Raw genomic sequence first — 16,048 nt, forward strand, 5'->3', positions numbered from 1 at the left:
GTTGGCTACGTAGCACTTTGTTCTATCCAAGACCCAGCGAAGTTGTAAGCCTGAGAGGGAGGTTTTTACGCACTGTCATGCCTTGCATTAGACTAGATGATTGAAACGATCGCGATTGCAGTGACTCTGAGCTGTACATGATGACGGCGGAGTCGCATGCGGCGTTTGGAAGCATTGGTGAGCGTCTCTGCGCGTGTAATCAAAAAGTGTACCTCAGCACGCGGTCCCTTGGTCTTTCGCCGTGACCGTGCGTAGCTTCCTCTTTTACACCAAGGTGACAACCTGCTCACAGACAGTGAGCATGTGCCTGTTTGTTGACCCCACTTATGTCCCAATAGACAGCCTTCACTATTTCTCGCACCTCACCGACTGCTCCACCATTCGCTCAACTCCTCACACCCAACATGCGCCGTGTATTGCTCGCTTGCCTTGGGCTGCTCGCTCTTCTACCCTCAATCATCGCCCGTCGTAATGGCTTTGAATGCTCGGTCCGATCGAACACAACTCTCGTTCCCGATGTGGCTGCTGCACTGGTGCAGTACGGCGCCGCTAGCGAACTCGCAACTGGCTTCAAGCAGCCCTGGCCCGAAGTCGACAGGAAAGGCCGGAAGATGCGCATAGTCAAGTACTGTTACAGCGAGAAACACGTCAGGGATCACCTTGACTGCCCCCGGTTCAGGGACGCCTTTGACAAATGGAGGCAGAAGCTTGATTCACCGGCTTTCAAGGGCACGACGAACCTTTACTGGGAGGAACTTAGCGATGGCAACCCTGACCGCTCGAAGCGCCAGCCTAGGTATTGCTACGATGCAGATAAGAACTGGGACTCTAAGAATGTGCCCCATGACACTCTTGCCATTCGAATCGATCGAAACGCAGGCAAATCTGCATCCTCTACAGTCGGATACGATCCCACGCGGGAGAAGGACCTGTTCGGTTATCACATTATGAATATAGGCCCTGATGTCACGACCGCTACAATCGCACATGAGGTAACAACGATAGGTGGTCAAAAATACTGCAGCTGACAATGACAAATAGCTCGGCCATGGTCAGTTAGAAACGCCATCAGTGAAATTCAACTGACATATCCCAGTATTCGGTATGGTCCACGAACACAACCGCCATGACAGTAAGCCAAACTGCTAGCCATCTTAACCAACACTGACACCCTGGTAGGCGACGACTACGTCCACTTCGAGTGCAAGAGTCTGCCCAACTACTCCGAAACCATCGCCCTGGCCCGAGTCGAGAATAAACTCAACTACGCCGACGCCCACGAGAAGCTCTGCAACGACCGCGAGTTCGCCGACCGCTACAAATTCGGCAGCTCGGACTTCGTAAAAGACCCCTTCGGCCGCATCCACGACGAGCCCACGATACCATTCGACTACAAGTCCATTATGCTATACGACTCCTTGCTTGCTTCCGCCCCGGCGTGCGAGCACGATCTTTCCGTATGCGTACTGCTGCGGTACAGTGGGGATCCGCCTAACAAGCAGTTGCCCTTGGAAAGACTCAAGCTGAATGAAGACCCTTCGGACGGGGACGCGAAGTTTGTTCAGAGATGGTATCCGGCCGCGGCGTAAGTTGGAGCGGCGGGCTGGGTGGAGTGTGGCTACAGGGCTTTGGGCATAGAAGGCATGGTCAAGAGAAACTTGTTAGAAGTGGATTTGGTCACTTGCTGGTCACGAAGACGTAGAATTTCGCACCTATCTCGGTTCTGCAGACATAGATTCTAGGAATAGATGTCAGGAATAGATCTTGATACAACATATCCCCTCTCTCCATAGCCACCATTCAAGCATTGTGATTCACAGCACTGGTTGTACATGTGCTATGGGGCATCGTTTGCGTTCGTATGAATTAGTTTATCTGTATTGAGCTAATCGCACCTGGAAATTTGAGGCAGTAATGACGTAAAAGTCTTTCGTTGTCGTAGACCGCTCCTTCCCCCGCTACATCTTCGCCGACATCTCCGCCACACCAGGCCCAGACCACCTCGCACAACCCAGCCTCGTATGTCACCGTTTAACTCAGCGTAGCGGAACAGCGGGATATCACTTGCTTCTGCGGCTCCACCATACACGGCTCTTTCGATATCTTCACTTTGGGCTCCTCACCTGCCCCGCACCTTCAACATGCGTACGCTGGTCCTACTTCTAACTTGGATTGCCCTCTGGCCTCTTGCGTTCGTGAGCGCTGGTTGCGCTACGAATGAACGCGTTGTCATGGTGAAGGATGGTAGTGGTGAGCAAGAACAACACGGAGGTGCCGGTCTCTTCCATCTAGGTCATCGGAAGCCATGGCCTCAAGTCAAACTCAACAACGTGAAGTATCGATTGATCAAATACTGTTACAGTGGCCCTGAAGCACGAAATGCACTTCACTGCTCCCATGTTATGCCTGCACTTACTGTATGGGGCAACAAACTCGGGACTCCTGCCAGCGCGAAGACTGGTCATAGTTTGGCATGGCACGAGACCCACGACGACAATCCGGACCCAAAGAAACGCGTGCTTCAGTACTGCCACACCCCAGACGGCAATTGGAACCCCAAGGTCCCTGGAGACGCCCTTATGATAAGCATATATTTCCAAGACCCTGGGTTGGCATTGTCTAGTATTGGCTATAGCGACAGTTCTGAGTCTACAACACCAGGACGAAACTTCGTAAAGATAGGCTTAGAGACGAACCTTAGCGATGCTGTACATGAGGTAGGTCAACAAAGACCCGATTTGACTCTGAGCACGGCTGACCGGATACAGTTCGGACACGGTTTGTGTAACATAACGCTCTTTGTAACAAGCTAACTCAATCACAGTGCTTGGATTGGTACATGAGGTGCACCGAAGCGACCGTAAGCTTCCTTGATTACCTACTAGGCTTATGGCCACGCTGATCTGGTGCTCTGACAGGCGACGACTACGTGCTGTATCAATGCAAGCATGTCATCGGCTACCAAGACTGCTTGGACAAAGCGATGGCGGCCGAAAAAATGAGCCAACAGGATGCGTCTGCAAAGCTGTGTGAAGATTTCGACTTCGCAACCAAATATAACTTCTTTGGCACTCAGTTCCTCAAAAGCCCTGGGGGCGAGAATGTGGACCAGGGGAATTTCGATCTGGATTCCATCATGCTTTATCACTCATTGGTCATGTCCAACAGCATCTGTGTGATAGATATGCACCAGTGTCCACTACTCCAATACAAGAAAGAAGGCGGCAAGACGGCTGGGTTGGAGAGGATCCCACCGCGAGATATGCCTTCGGCTGGCGATATTGCCTTGGTCAAGAAGTGGTATCCTTGGGAAGACTAAGACTCCGTCTCAAGCTACTCCAGCACCGACAATCTGCATCTAGTTGAATCCAGCAGCGATTACTCAACTGGCCGAGATCTCATTGCAAGATATATGCATGGTGTGTGGATTTCAAGCGAGTTACGAACAGGAATAGGGACATGGTAGTGGGCAGAGAGCTACCTCCCACAGCTTTGCCCGTCGGACGATTCCCCCAGGGAGGCATGGTCCATAGAACCAAAGATAACGTAATTGAACGCTCATCAGTTGACCTTCCAGGCTCAGGCTCCGTTTAGATCGTCGTGATGTTTGCTGTGTATTATAATACACCATATATTGCGACAGTACCCGTTTAGCGGGCCTTCAGTCTGGAGTTCTAAAAAACAATGCCTTCACTTCAACAAAGTCGGTGAGTCGGCGGCCGGCTACCTAAAATGGAAGCGAACCGTTTGCTCGAGTGCCTAGGAAGTTCTTCGCAGCTTTCATTTCCCTCTCACTGCAATCATGCAACGCCATACGCATGACACCGCTTTCGAGCCGCAAGAGATCGAGCGCGACAATATCCTCTCACCACAGACGCTGCTCAATCACTGTTCACTTGACTATTTGCACCCTTCAGCGAGATCAGATCCGAAAAGCAGCCTGGGTAGCCTCGATCGGTTCCCTGTACAGATCCAGCATAAGGTCTTTCGCTATCTCGATGTAGCATCATTCCTGCGATGCCGCCGCGTCAGCCAACAAGCAAGAGCGGTAACCAGCTCGCTCCCAGAATTCATAAAGGCACATATCCCAAGCCCACCACACGCCACACGTTCACTAACACCCCCAGATCATGGCGTACCGCGACACCGCAAACGCTATCCGCATGGCCCTCGCCCTCGAAACAGCCCAGCACTTCTCCCTCGCCGCCCTATTCACCAAGCTCTGCCAGCGCACCTGCGACCGCCCCCACTGCACCAACCCCGCGCCCTACCTCGACGTCTTCACCCTCGCCCGCCTCTGCGTGCCCTGCGGCAACAGCCCCGACCCCGCGCACGTCCCCCAGCACGCCTGGATGGTCGCGTACATGTACGGCCTCTCGCCCGCGCAGGTCGCACGCCTGCCCAGCTTCCGCAGCATCCCCGGCCGCTACACGACAGCCCGCTACCCGGACCTCGAGAGCAAGCGCGTGCGCATGTACGACTGCGGCGCTGCAGCGGAGCTGGCGCAGCTGCTGTCCGTGATGGCGGGCGAGGAGCCGCGCGTCGTGCCGCCGCCGGTGATTAACAGTGAGCACAGGCGGTTGACGCTCGTGCTTGCGCCGTTTCTGAGCGCGGAGAGCTGTGTGGGCGAGACGGTGGTGCGGTGTGGGTTTTGTCGCGCGGATGATGGCGATGTCGATGAGCGGGTTGTGAGGCATCAGAGGGAGAACTGGGGGGCGGATTCGTCGGGGCCGTTTCCGTGGGCGGTGTATCTTTGCAGGGGGGAGTATCGCAGGCATTTGAGGGAGGTGCATGGCGTTGACTGTTAGGACATGGCTTGGGCGGGTAGGAAGGGTTGGGGGAGGTGGTTGGAGATTGATGTTGGGAGGAAATAGGAATGAGGACAGTGAAGTATGTCCATAGGGTGTGGAATTGCAAGTTGGAGTAGCCGCTACAACGACAAGGTACAATTTTGGCGATTAGCAGGCTTCTTCTGTTACGTGGCAGTCTTAGTCCGCCGGGAGTGCGTCCTGGATGTAGAACTTGCATGGCTTGTCATGGAATCGTTAGGTGGTGGTGATTTCGATCAGACGGAGCCTCCCCAAAGGAAAACCATATGCTGTTGTGTCAATCTGATGACATGCAGGCCGCGTGAAGCCTTCCCGAACTAATGTCTAGGCAGTGATTCGGTGCGGGCCTTAGATCAGTCGTAAGTGGCTGAACTCGTCTCATCCAGCCAAAGGGATTGTAATGGATGTGAAAACATATATAGGTCGTGGATAGAAATTTTCTCCTATTCGAGACCAAAAGCCCATGTGGTGGAGTAAAGTTGTGGTCTGCAAACTTCTCTTGATCATAAGCGTATTTGATGTCGATAATGAAGGCTCGAAAGTGACCCAGAGCGCGGAATCGCCCTTGCTGGCCAAACGTAGCAAGCTGAGCGCCTCAAGCTTGTTCTGCCGTACGTACTGAATAGTTGCCGTTTGCCGGGTCTTTCAGGGCTGAATTTTACGTCTGGGTATCTCGTGTATCAGGTCGACCCAGTGCAGTGAAAAAGGCTCTTACAAATAAGATTCCATAGCTTGGGAAATTTCGTAAGAACCTTGAAGTGTCTGAATATCCTGGTTGGTTGGTGATGTGGCGTGGAGCCGTGAACTGGTATGAGTACTAAGGGTCTCGGCTGAATGTATATCTTCTGAAGAGACCCCTAACGCTTTATCATATATTCCGGTAAAATGCTCATAATACTTTGAAGAGAATTGGTTTGGTGACTACTATTGAATTCCAGCAGGGTCCATATCTTGCGGGTTCAACTGGTCGATCCCAATCCTCTTCCTTTGCGCGAATGCGTAACTATGGTTTCTTTCTTCAACAATATATCGGTACCTTTGAAGGCCTAGCTCTCTCTTGTATTTATATTTCCCCCTACGCCTCTTCTCTGTAACTCTCATCATCTACTTCTTCCCACAAGTGAAAACTTCTCCAACCAATCGCAGACTCTTCCACCAATTGCAGACTCTCCCACCAATTGCACTCTCCCACCGATTGCAACCTCTCCAACCAATTGCAGCAAAACTCTTCAACCAATCCCAAACCCTCTTACTAATCATGAGCGCGTTATCGAAAACCACCCTCATGAAGGATGCTCTCGTATCATCCGAGATCTTCAGCTCACTGACTGTCGACCATTCGCTTCTGAAAACGCTTGTGCCGCTCGATTACCCTTCCAGGCGTCGTGCCAGCAACAGTCAAGCTAAGACCAAGCCTGACGAACTCTGGCTACCGACGGAAATGAAGTTTGAGATCATACGCCACCTCGACATAAAGTCTCTCCTGGCCTTTCGCGCTCTTGGCACTGCGGCTAGGGAGCTGGTAGACTCATTACCCGAGTGGAAAAAGGTATGGAAGCCTCTCGAAGGTCTGAGATTATGCTAACCGGTAGCAGATTATGCAACGCACCCAAACTTCCAACGCCATTCGTCTGGCTGTGATCCTGGGATCGGCTGAACGCATCACCCTCCCTCAACTGTTCGCGAAGATATGCCAGACGACCTGCGACACTTGCGGCAAACTGGCACCCTACCTGGATGTCTACAATCTCGCTCGCCACTGCTTCGACCTCGGGGGTGAGTGCAAATATGAGCCTACGCCATCGTCAATCGAACAGAAGCGGCTTCTGCGCAATAAGGCCTGGCTTAAGGAAGGTGAATTTGGCTGTCTTGTCATGCCGTTTCTCCATCGCAAATCGATGAAAGCAGACTTTCTGATTATATGTTTTTGTTGCACCTACAAAGGCGAGCTCTGCTGCGGAAAGACTCGTACGCTCTGCGCACAACGTATGACGATGTTTCCGGAGCGGGCTGTTTTCCTCGATGCCATTTACACCACGACCTCGATCCGGCATCATTACGATGAGGTCCACGGAGGTAAGCGTGAAGGTCCTGGTATCACGCTTGCCTTCGAGGTCAGTCCGTGGTAGCTGCTCAGGACTCCGAGAGATCGGTATTCGACGACGATGTGAATGGCACAAATGGGCATAACGACTGGATTCGTTGCATCAGGATGATTGAGTGGCGAAGACGAGATGAGATGTAACAAACTGATACCCACGAGATGATAGCGAAACGTAGGAATAATAGCGATAGACTGGCTCGGACCGGAGCGTGGCTAGTCTGACTGGGGACTGCAGTCTTGCGTAAGCAAGCTTTTCAACTGTTATTACGCGGGAGGGTAGTATATGCATTATTAGGTACCTCTCAGACTTGAAATGCAACACCTTGCCTCTTGACCAAACTCTTCCCTCCACTCGCATAACCTGTGCCCTCACTTCTGATGTCTACCAGCCCGGGCTTGACGCCCTTCTCCTTGTCTTTCTTCTTCTTCTTGCCCTCCTTTTCTTTCGACTCAGGCGCCGTCGTGAGATCCGCGTCGCACACATAGCAGTGCACGGTCTCCGGGTCCGGGCTGTCGTCGTGTGCATCGCGGTGATGCCGATGCTCCGGCTTCAAAAACTTCTCAACACATGGCTTGCATAAAACGTGCCCGCATGGTATTGCGAGAACAGCTTTCGTGCTGTTCGATAGAGCCTTTTGACAGCTTGGGCAGGTGCGAACGGTCTTGCCGGTTTCTGCTGACTTCTCCTCGTGAAAATTGACGCTTGTCAGCGTCTTCAGTGATAGATCGTGTGGGTGCTCGAGGTCGCTGGATGGACATGTGGGATTTTGTTTCGCTTTGCTGAGGCCCTTGTGGTGCGACTCTGGTGTCTCACCCGGGACCCAGAAGCTCGGCAATTCTTTCTTCGCAGCTTTACGCTCGTCCTCGAGCGTTTTCTTGGCTTTGTTACGCTCCTCAGAGGCAATGCGCTTCAGCTCCTCTTCGTCGATTTCGAACTTGCGTTTCGTACCCTTGCTCCCTGCACTCCCTTCCTGCTCAACCATGATTTTTCCACCTTCTCGCCCTACGACTTTCGATCCCGCGCCAACTTTGAATTCAAGGCCCATCTGCACTGCTTCGAAGTCTTGCACAGCACGCTGCCGCGCCGATTCATCTTCTCGCTCTTGCTGGTCCACCTCGTCCAACTTCTGCCGCTCGGCAAGCTTCTCAAGTCGTTTCATCTCTTTCCGTTGAGCAAGGAGGTTGGTCATGGCGCACTCTCTGCAGAACAGGTCGCCCGAAGGACAGCATACTGGGTCAACCGCAGGAAGGAGACATAGTTGACATGATCCAAATGGTAGGAAGGAGTCGCGTGTAAGGCGCGTTGCTTGCGAGCCCCATCGATCCTTCAGAGCATTGCGCTCGTGAGCAGAGAAAACGTGACTTGGCGGCGGCATGATGAAGTATGAAGTTGATGTACAAATCACGGGTGAGGTCACGAAAACGGAGCCAGTCGCGAGAAAGAGCGCCACACGTGGCTGCGCGGAGCGCGTAAACCCTGACCCCTGTCGAAGTTTTGCGCCGCGGCACGTCACCGCGGGCGGCCGTCGTGCCTGATCGGAAGCACAAGCGATTCTTGCAATTCACCTGACCCGAGTCCTCCTGCATGTCTGTCTTTATCGCAACATCGAGCAATGCAACCAGAGGAGCGGCCTGAGGCTCCTGAGGCTCCCAGCGCGCCATGGCGGGCGGCGTCTGCCATTGTTATGGGCGCGGTGGGCCTACTTTGCAAGGGCTTTTTGGGGTTGAATAAGGTTGAGCTGCATGGCATGGAGCGCTTCTTACAGCTGCTCGATGAGAGGCAGGATCCAAAAGAAAGGGAACGAGGTCTTATTACAGGTATGCGACCATTTTGGTGTGAAAATGAGTACCTCGAGGGCTAACAGGCTGCAGTATCGAACCACATTTCTGTGTACGTACCGAGGCGCAACGATAATACTCGAATATGACTAACAAGTGTCGCGTTATAGAATGGATGATCCCATATTATGGGGGATAATGCCTCTGAGCTATATGTTCAAACCGGACAACTTGCGCTGGGGCTTGGCTAGCTACGATCTATGCTTCACGAACAAGTACACTTTGGTATCTGGAGGCACGTAACAACCGCTGACATGATGGCAGAGGACTTTCTACCTTCTTCACGTTCGGCCAGACATTACCCACCCATCGAAGCGCACATTCACAGTTTGGTGGTCTGTTCCAACCTACAATCACACAAGCTATCCGCCTCCTGTCGTGCGGCCCCTTCCTGAATGCCGATCTTCCTCAAAAACCCGCCAACTCTCCCAAGAGTCCAGACCTCATTGACCCTTTCAGTAGTGGTCACCTTACTTTCTCGACGAACGGCACCGACACCTTTCCTGCGCCTTCGCAATACATCAACAGACGACATGCATGGGTGCACATCTTTCCAGAGGGCATGATACACCAGTCTGAACAGCGTATAATGCGCTACTTCAAATGGGGAGTCTCGCGCTTGGTCTTGGAGAGCGAACCGATGCCCGATGTTGTACCCATCTTCATTGAAGGCTTTGACCAGATTATGAACGAGGACCGCACGTTCCCGCGCTTTATACCACGAGCCTTTCAAAACGTCAGGGTGACGTTCGGCGAGAAGCTCAACACAGAAGAGGTGTTTGGAGACTTGCGCGCTAGGTGGAGGCAGTTGCGCGAGAAGGAAGAGCAGAAGAACGGGACGCTGGATATCGGCGTCCTGAACGAGGCGCTCAAATATTCGGACGAGGCTGTCAGAATACGGATTGAATGCACTGATCGCATCAGGAAGGCTGTGCTTGATGTTAGGCGGCAGCGTGGCTACTCGGACGAAGACCCTAAGAACAACCTCGCTAGCACGTGGCTCAGAGAGGGGCCTAATCGCGAAGGTCACCAGGATGACGGCAGTATTACAAAAGAAGAGTGAAACATGTTGTAGGATATAATTGAGTGTATTTCAGTGTCAGATTAGATCAAGTTATGACCGTCAGCGATTCCCCGTACCCACTACAAAGATCAACCTCGACCGCAGGGCGGGTTTCATCGGTGCAAGAGGGCAAGGCGCTGCGATGTTGTTGGCATCGCAGCAGTCTCTGGTTGCTCGTATCGTCATCCACTGCTGCAAACGCGCATCACAACAGTCTCTGGCTGGTTGAGTTGCCGTCCACTGCCGCAAACGCGCAGCTGGAGAAAGAAACTGGCAGCACGAATGGTTTCGTTCTCGAAGACTTGGCACCAGCTGCGCCTTCCACATAAAACCTGCACCTGCCCCGCTTGAATCCACCGTGCTATTCCATTAGTCCTGTTCCTGCCTTTTGCCTTCTCTCACCGCCCGTCTAATCCGCTCACAGCGAAACATTTCATCAGTGTGCATTGCAGAGACCCACCCACAAGCTTTGATCGCATTGCAGCAGCTGTCCACGCGCAGCTGTTAAATACCCGGCCAATGGACTCTTGGGCCCCACAGTCCCCCGATTTGTCTTCCTACCACTCCGCCGACGCAGAGCCCATACACCCCCAGCACCAGAGCTACCGAGGATCAGTCTCGCACGCCGTACTCCAGAACCCCCGGCCCCTGTCCAGTTCATCGCTACCCACCACATCACCGTATTCACCGTACGCAGCTACCAGCGGGCGCAAAGAAAAGATGCAAGATGCGGATTACATACCAGACGCGTCGCACGCGGCTCTCCAGATGCCTGAGATGAGCAATGGATCAACTGGAGGCTCCATGCTCCCGCCGAACGTGGATAGCATCATCATCAAGAATCACTTTCCGGTCGCGCGCATCAAGCGCATTATGCAGGCCGATGATGACGTCGGAAAAGTTGCGCAGGTCACACCAGTAGTTGTCTGTAAGTTGTACTGAGCATACTCCACGCGCATGTATCATTGTTAACACCACTGCAGCGAAGGCTCTGGAGCTTTTCATGATCTCTCTCGTCACCAAAGCAGCCGCCGAGGCCAAGCAGCGCAACTCGAAACGCGTCGGCGCAGTCCACCTGAAGCAAGCCATAGTCAAGAACGAACAATTCGACTTCCTCAACGACATTGTATCGAAGGTTGCCGACGCGCCCGAGAAGAACGAGGCTGATGCGATGGACGATGGCAAAAAGAAGAAGGCGACTCGCGGTCGCAGAAAGAAGGCAGATGATGACGACGACTTCTGAACTACCCAAGCGAAGATTGTATTCCATCCTCTGAAGGCATGCTAGGTGTTGCGAGCGCGTGCGGAACTCTTCTCGCGCAGCATTGGAATGAGTCCAAGGCTGTCAGAACTGTATCCGTTGAGTCCTCTCCAGCGCCATCAAGCCTAATGGTACGCCCGTTCTATCTTCGCCGCTCCTCATATCACCCCGAATGCCTATGGCGGACTCTACAAATTAGCTTTTGCGCACCGACCGCATACAAGGCTATCTGGTGGGACAATAGGGATAATGAGATCGGGTAATGTACCCCTCCCGCGCCTGACGACATATCATAAGCGCATGATGATGCGATGAAGAACGCCTCAATTACTCGGACTGCTGTTTTCAGTCTGCTCGTAAGGCGATGATACCAATGAAATATGATGACACTACTTGCGCCCCCGATTTCTGTTCCGCCATAACGTGATGAAGCGCAGAGTTCTCGAAATACACCCGCTATTGTTGCAGCCGCAGTTGAGCTTCTCTAAATGCGATCGTTGGTATTTATACTTCGAACTCACCCAAATTATGATTGGTCAGGCGGTCGATGCGGCTAAACCACCCTGCAACTGCATTCGTGATGCGGCTCTATGGAACAACCCCAGGATTTTGTCCGGTGCAATTTAGCCGTCCTTCTCCATACACCCGCACTTCGGTCGCAAGCTCAGGCACAGGCTGCAGATCCTCCCGTGTTCAGCCAGAACCCTGGCAAAGGTCCAAATTGCATCACCAGTTCCAACGTTAGCGTCTAATCTCCGCAGTTTGCCGCGAGACGATATAATAGCCACCCCGCAGTTATGGAGCTGGAGTCACTAGGTAGCTCTGCTGTTCGTCACAATGTTGTTCGCTAAGTTGTGTACTGTGTTGGCGGGTGCTGTTGTGTCTGTCCAAGGGCAAACTACCAATGACAAGGCCATACGCCCAAACCCTCCCAATGGACACTGGGTCGATGCATGGGCATGCATGCCACAAAACACAGAGCCTGCCAATCTCCCTCCAGCGCCTTTCGTAAGAGCAATTGAACTCCGTCACGTATGGACCTGCTGACTTCAACCACAGAATGTAACCGGCGCAGTCTTCGTCAACTCTACGGTCAGGCAGACTTTGTACATGACAACGGACGCTTCGCAGATACGCATCAAAATTTCCAATGCGTTCGGAGGCTCCAACCTACCCATTACAGCGGTCACAGTCGCTCTGTCTGCCAACAATACTGCGGGCATCCATCAGATCCAGGCTCAGACATTGCAGAAAGTCACCTTCTCTGGAAAGGACTCAATCAGCATTCCTAACGGAGCTCTGGCCGTTTCTGATCCTCTCAACTTCGCTATCAAGGCCAAGCAGGTCATCACAGTAACCGCATATCTTGCAGCAGGCCAAAAGACCAATACAATCACCAGCCATCCTGGGAGCAGGACGACCAGTTGGTGGCAGTTTGGCAACGCTGTGGATGCAGCGCAGCTCGCCATCACAGATGCTGCCACGCAATCAGCAGCACACTGGTACTTCCTCTCCAGCGTAGAAGCATGGGCGCCAAAGAGCATCGGTAGCTTGCTGATTGTAGGCGACTCGATCACTGACGGCCGCGGCTCTATCCCCGATACAAACCAACGCTGGCCGGACCTGCTCCTCGCTCGCCTCCAAAAGAACAATGCCACCAAATCCATCTCTCTGGGCAATCTCGCAGCAGGCGGAAATCGCGTTCTGATCGATGGTTTGGGCCCGAACGCATTCGGCCGCATTGACCGCGATGTCCTCGCGCACCCTGGTGTCAAGTATGCAATGGTCTTCGAGGGCGTGAACGACATTGGAGGGGCAGCGCCGACGGCAGAGGTGCAGAACGCAGTGTACGAGGATCTCGTCCAGGCTTACAAGCAGATCGTGACGCTGATTCACGCACACGGTATCCCAGTGTTTGGCGCCACTATCACGCCGTTCTCTGCTCCGAGTAACTTCACGTCATCAAGTTATTCGAATCCTGTTCGAGAGGCGACGAGGTTTGTGAATGCGTGTTTATCAGTGGAGAGCGTTGTTGCTAACAATGTTGCAGGCAGAAAATCAACGACTTCATTCGCAATTCTGGGACGTTTGATGCAGTTGCCGATTTCGATAAGTTCCTTGCTGACCCGAGTAACCCGAGTCAACTTGCTCCTCAGTACGATTCTGGGGACTATTTGCATCCTGGCCCTCTTGGATATCAGCGTTTGGCAGATGAGTTCCCCGTGGAGATCTTCGGCCAGTTTGAGGATGGTGTCGGTGGGTTTATGTAGTTGACGCCGAGGATCCGTAGCGCAAAAAGCTTGCGATCATCTTGATTCGTTCTTTGCAATTGGAAAGGATTCTTTCGAAATGACCAGACTATTCGCAGGAATAGCACTATTGAGATGTCACGGATGATCAATGAGCTAAACCTGAAGGCCACATTTCAACGTCAAAGGGCGCATATCACTTGACTCATCACAATAAGAAAAGATTTGCTTGTCATGCAACTAGCACACGGAGTTATCAGCATGTTTGAGGCGAAAGCCATGAAGCTGTCAGAAACGTCCTGTGGTTTTCCGGCCGGAAATGCACGGATATAACCAGCACCCTGGCCGGCCTTGTATTTCCTAGCGTCGAATTTAGCAACAGTGCGTCATGTTCAACTAGATATGAAAGCCTTTCGCAATGCTGATAGCGACGGAGTGCTCTAGATTAAAGATCTTTGACAGTCGCACTATCTTGAAGGTCGGATTTACATCAGCGTTGACACGTAGCATTGGTCTTTCACGATCCCAACTCTCTGTTTGCTGTCGCCGCCAAGTTATATCGAATTCGCCATCGTACTTCGTACATAAAGAGCCGGAAACTGGGATAGCAACACTAGGATAAGAAATCGCTCAGCACGTGCTCTTGCGACGCTCGAACCCGTTGCTACCTACTTATTGATCAGCACAACTCTATTTGTGAGCTCCTACACGAGCGCCACAATGTCAGAAGCACCAAGCGCAAGCTCAGCGCAGAAGCATCGATCCGCGTCATTAGAATTAGAAGAAGCAATCGAACCAGAGCGAAAGCCGAGAAACAGGAGGAGAAGAGGATCCGGCTCAGACACCTCCGACTCGGAATTCGACGACGAAGATGAAAAGGACAATGACGGCCATCGACCGTCGAGCAGAGAAGTAAAGAAGAGCATATCCCGATCACGCAGCCGAGCCAGCTACTCTCTTCCACTTCAACAACCCATCGCAACGACCACCGGTATCGGCGCACCCATCTCGAAAACATTGTCGAGACGCGATACAGCGCTGTCAAGGCTGCGGACGCGGACGAACACAGCACCGTTCACACACCCGTTGGCGCACCATCAGACCACCGCAGATGTGCTCGTCGATTTTGACGGGCCGGACGATCCGTACCGACCCATGAACTGGCCGACCAAGAAGAAGGTGCTTACGACTATGATGTACGGTATGACGACCATGACTGCGACATGGGCGTCTTCTGCGTACAGTGCAGGAACTCGGCAGGTTGCTGAGGAGTTCCATGTTGGTAATCAGGTCGCTGTGCTGGGTACGACGTTATTTCTGTTCGGCTTTGGTACAGGACCGCTGCTGTGGGCGCCTCTGTCGGAAGTTTTTGGCAGGAAGCTGGCTGTCCTGAGTCCCATGTTTGTTGCGATGTGCTTTAGCTTTGCGAGTGCGGTAGCGAAGGACTTCCAGACGCTGATGATAACTCGTTTCTTTGGAGCGTTCTTTGCCAGTGCGCCGGTTACGAATACGGGTGGTGTGTTGGGTGATTTATTCAGTCCGGCTTGGAGAGCGCTTGCGCTTGCTGGCTACGCTATGGCTGTTGTGGGCGGTCCATGCTTAGGCAAGTACTTTCTCATATACGTGTGGGCATCGGCTAACCCCATTCTCAGGACCTATCGTATCCGCAGCCTTTGTTGCCAACCCCTCTCTCGGTTGGCGATGGACTGAATACTTCACTGGCATCATACAAGGTGCTATTCTCGTGGTCGATGTAATATTCATCGATGAGTGCTACCCGCCCAAGCTTCTCGTTTACAAGGCACGCCGCCTGCGCCACGAAACGGGCAACTGGGCACTCCACGCCAAGTTCGAGGAGTGGGATGTCAGCTTCTCTCAACTCTGCCGCAAGTTCCTGGTTCGCCCGGTGCAGCTCCTGATGACACCCATCTGCTTCCTCGTTGCGCTATACGCCAGTTTCTGCTACGGTATTCTGTACATGCAGCTTGGCGGCATTCCCATCATCTTCGGTGAGCTACGAGGCTGGTCTGCTGTGTCTTCCACCCTTCCATTCTTGGCCATCTTTCTCGGAGCATGTTTCGGCTGTGCAATAAACTCGTACAACCAAATCCTGTACAACAAGGCGTATCATGCAGCTGGTGACCGCGCAGTGCCGGAGAAGCGTCTTCCACCCATGATGCTGGGGTCTGTACTCTTCGCCTCGGGGCAGTTCGTTATGGGATGGACGGCGGACCCGCGATTTCATTGGATTGCCCCTGTTATCGGTCTTGTCATGCTGGGCACCGGATTCTTCACGATCTTCCAAGCAGCGCTAAACTACCTCGTCGACACGTTTACAGAGTATGCTGCCTCCGCGGTTGCGGCGAATACCTTCCTCAGGAGTTGTTTTGCTGGTGCGTTTCCCTTGGTCGTCACTCCAATGTATCATAACATAGGAGTTGGGCCGGCGAGCAGCATTACTGGCGGATTTGCAGCACTTCTGATACCGGTCCCATTTGTGTTCTATATCTATGGAAAGCGAATTAGAAGGGGAAGCAAATGGTCGAGGCAGAGCGTTTTTGATTGAGAAGACTATGTAGCTTTCACTGCAGCTCCCGACCACCAAAAAAACATTTTCATCTACAGAAACATGTCCACACGTTTGCTGCTATCTCACGGACTGAATTTCGATGAGGTCTAGGCAACGAAATGAGAACGTGATAA

The 16,048-nt window shown here is 52.7% G+C and overlaps 9 protein-coding genes across 9 annotated transcripts; 8 read left to right on the top strand and 1 right to left on the bottom strand.

Moving 5' to 3' along the window:
* Positions 1-171: 171 nt before the first annotated feature.
* C7974DRAFT_206176 (uncharacterized protein) lies at positions 172-1,634 on the top strand. The gene is made up of 4 exons (XM_046136860.1): positions 172-992; positions 1,042-1,051; positions 1,097-1,132; positions 1,180-1,634. The coding sequence occupies exons 1-4, from the start codon at positions 405-407 to the stop codon at positions 1,587-1,589; spliced, it is 1,044 nt and encodes a 347-aa protein (XP_045996495.1). The 5' UTR covers positions 172-404; the 3' UTR covers positions 1,590-1,634.
* A 507-nt stretch (positions 1,635-2,141) lies between these two features.
* On the top strand, positions 2,142-3,319 carry C7974DRAFT_456032 (uncharacterized protein; the record flags this gene model as incomplete). Its single annotated transcript, XM_046145991.1, has 4 exons — positions 2,142-2,717; positions 2,769-2,778; positions 2,825-2,860; positions 2,919-3,319. The coding sequence occupies 4 exons, from the start codon at positions 2,142-2,144 to the stop codon at positions 3,317-3,319; spliced, it is 1,023 nt and encodes a 340-aa protein (XP_045996496.1).
* Positions 3,320-4,130: 811 nt separating this feature from the next.
* On the top strand, positions 4,131-4,808 carry C7974DRAFT_414210 (uncharacterized protein; the record flags this gene model as incomplete). Its single annotated transcript, XM_046143790.1, has 1 exon — positions 4,131-4,808. One exon carries the CDS (start codon positions 4,131-4,133, stop codon positions 4,806-4,808), a length of 678 nt encoding a protein of 225 aa, XP_045996497.1.
* Positions 4,809-6,005: 1,197 nt separating this feature from the next.
* Positions 6,006-7,171, top strand: C7974DRAFT_206202 (uncharacterized protein). Its single transcript, XM_046136862.1, has 2 exons — positions 6,006-6,378; positions 6,425-7,171. Exons 1-2 carry the CDS (start codon positions 6,088-6,090, stop codon positions 6,956-6,958), a joined length of 825 nt encoding a protein of 274 aa, XP_045996498.1. The 5' UTR covers positions 6,006-6,087; the 3' UTR covers positions 6,959-7,171.
* C7974DRAFT_206199 (uncharacterized protein) lies at positions 7,098-8,339 on the bottom strand. The gene has a single exon (XM_046136861.1). The coding sequence runs from the start codon at positions 8,307-8,309 to the stop codon at positions 7,236-7,238; it is 1,074 nt and encodes a 357-aa protein (XP_045996499.1). The 5' UTR covers positions 8,310-8,339; the 3' UTR covers positions 7,098-7,235.
* Positions 8,340-8,475: 136 nt separating this feature from the next.
* C7974DRAFT_396592 (uncharacterized protein) lies at positions 8,476-9,851 on the top strand. The gene is made up of 4 exons (XM_046142091.1): positions 8,476-8,751; positions 8,806-8,824; positions 8,883-8,987; positions 9,037-9,851. Exons 1-4 carry the CDS (start codon positions 8,547-8,549, stop codon positions 9,833-9,835), a joined length of 1,128 nt encoding a protein of 375 aa, XP_045996500.1. The 5' UTR covers positions 8,476-8,546; the 3' UTR covers positions 9,836-9,851.
* A 704-nt stretch (positions 9,852-10,555) lies between these two features.
* Positions 10,556-11,078, top strand: C7974DRAFT_434726 (DNA polymerase-like protein epsilon subunit C; the record flags this gene model as incomplete). Its single annotated transcript, XM_046145008.1, has 2 exons — positions 10,556-10,763; positions 10,819-11,078. The coding sequence occupies 2 exons, from the start codon at positions 10,556-10,558 to the stop codon at positions 11,076-11,078; spliced, it is 468 nt and encodes a 155-aa protein (XP_045996501.1).
* Positions 11,079-11,828: 750 nt separating this feature from the next.
* Positions 11,829-13,401, top strand: C7974DRAFT_206233 (SGNH hydrolase-type esterase domain-containing protein). The gene is made up of 3 exons (XM_046136863.1): positions 11,829-12,104; positions 12,156-13,093; positions 13,147-13,401. Exons 1-3 carry the CDS (start codon positions 11,934-11,936, stop codon positions 13,364-13,366), a joined length of 1,329 nt encoding a protein of 442 aa, XP_045996502.1. The 5' UTR covers positions 11,829-11,933; the 3' UTR covers positions 13,367-13,401.
* Positions 13,402-13,735: 334 nt separating this feature from the next.
* Positions 13,736-15,977, top strand: C7974DRAFT_473022 (major facilitator superfamily domain-containing protein). Its single transcript, XM_046146551.1, has 2 exons — positions 13,736-14,948; positions 14,998-15,977. Exons 1-2 carry the CDS (start codon positions 14,066-14,068, stop codon positions 15,909-15,911), a joined length of 1,797 nt encoding a protein of 598 aa, XP_045996503.1. The 5' UTR covers positions 13,736-14,065; the 3' UTR covers positions 15,912-15,977.
* The last annotated feature ends 71 nt before the right edge of the window (positions 15,978-16,048 follow it).

Source organism: Boeremia exigua (assembly GCF_020726555.1).
Source record: "Boeremia exigua strain MPI-SDFR-AT-0100 chromosome Unknown C7974scaffold_7, whole genome shotgun sequence".
Lineage (NCBI taxonomy): Eukaryota > Fungi > Ascomycota > Dothideomycetes > Pleosporales > Didymellaceae > Boeremia > Boeremia exigua.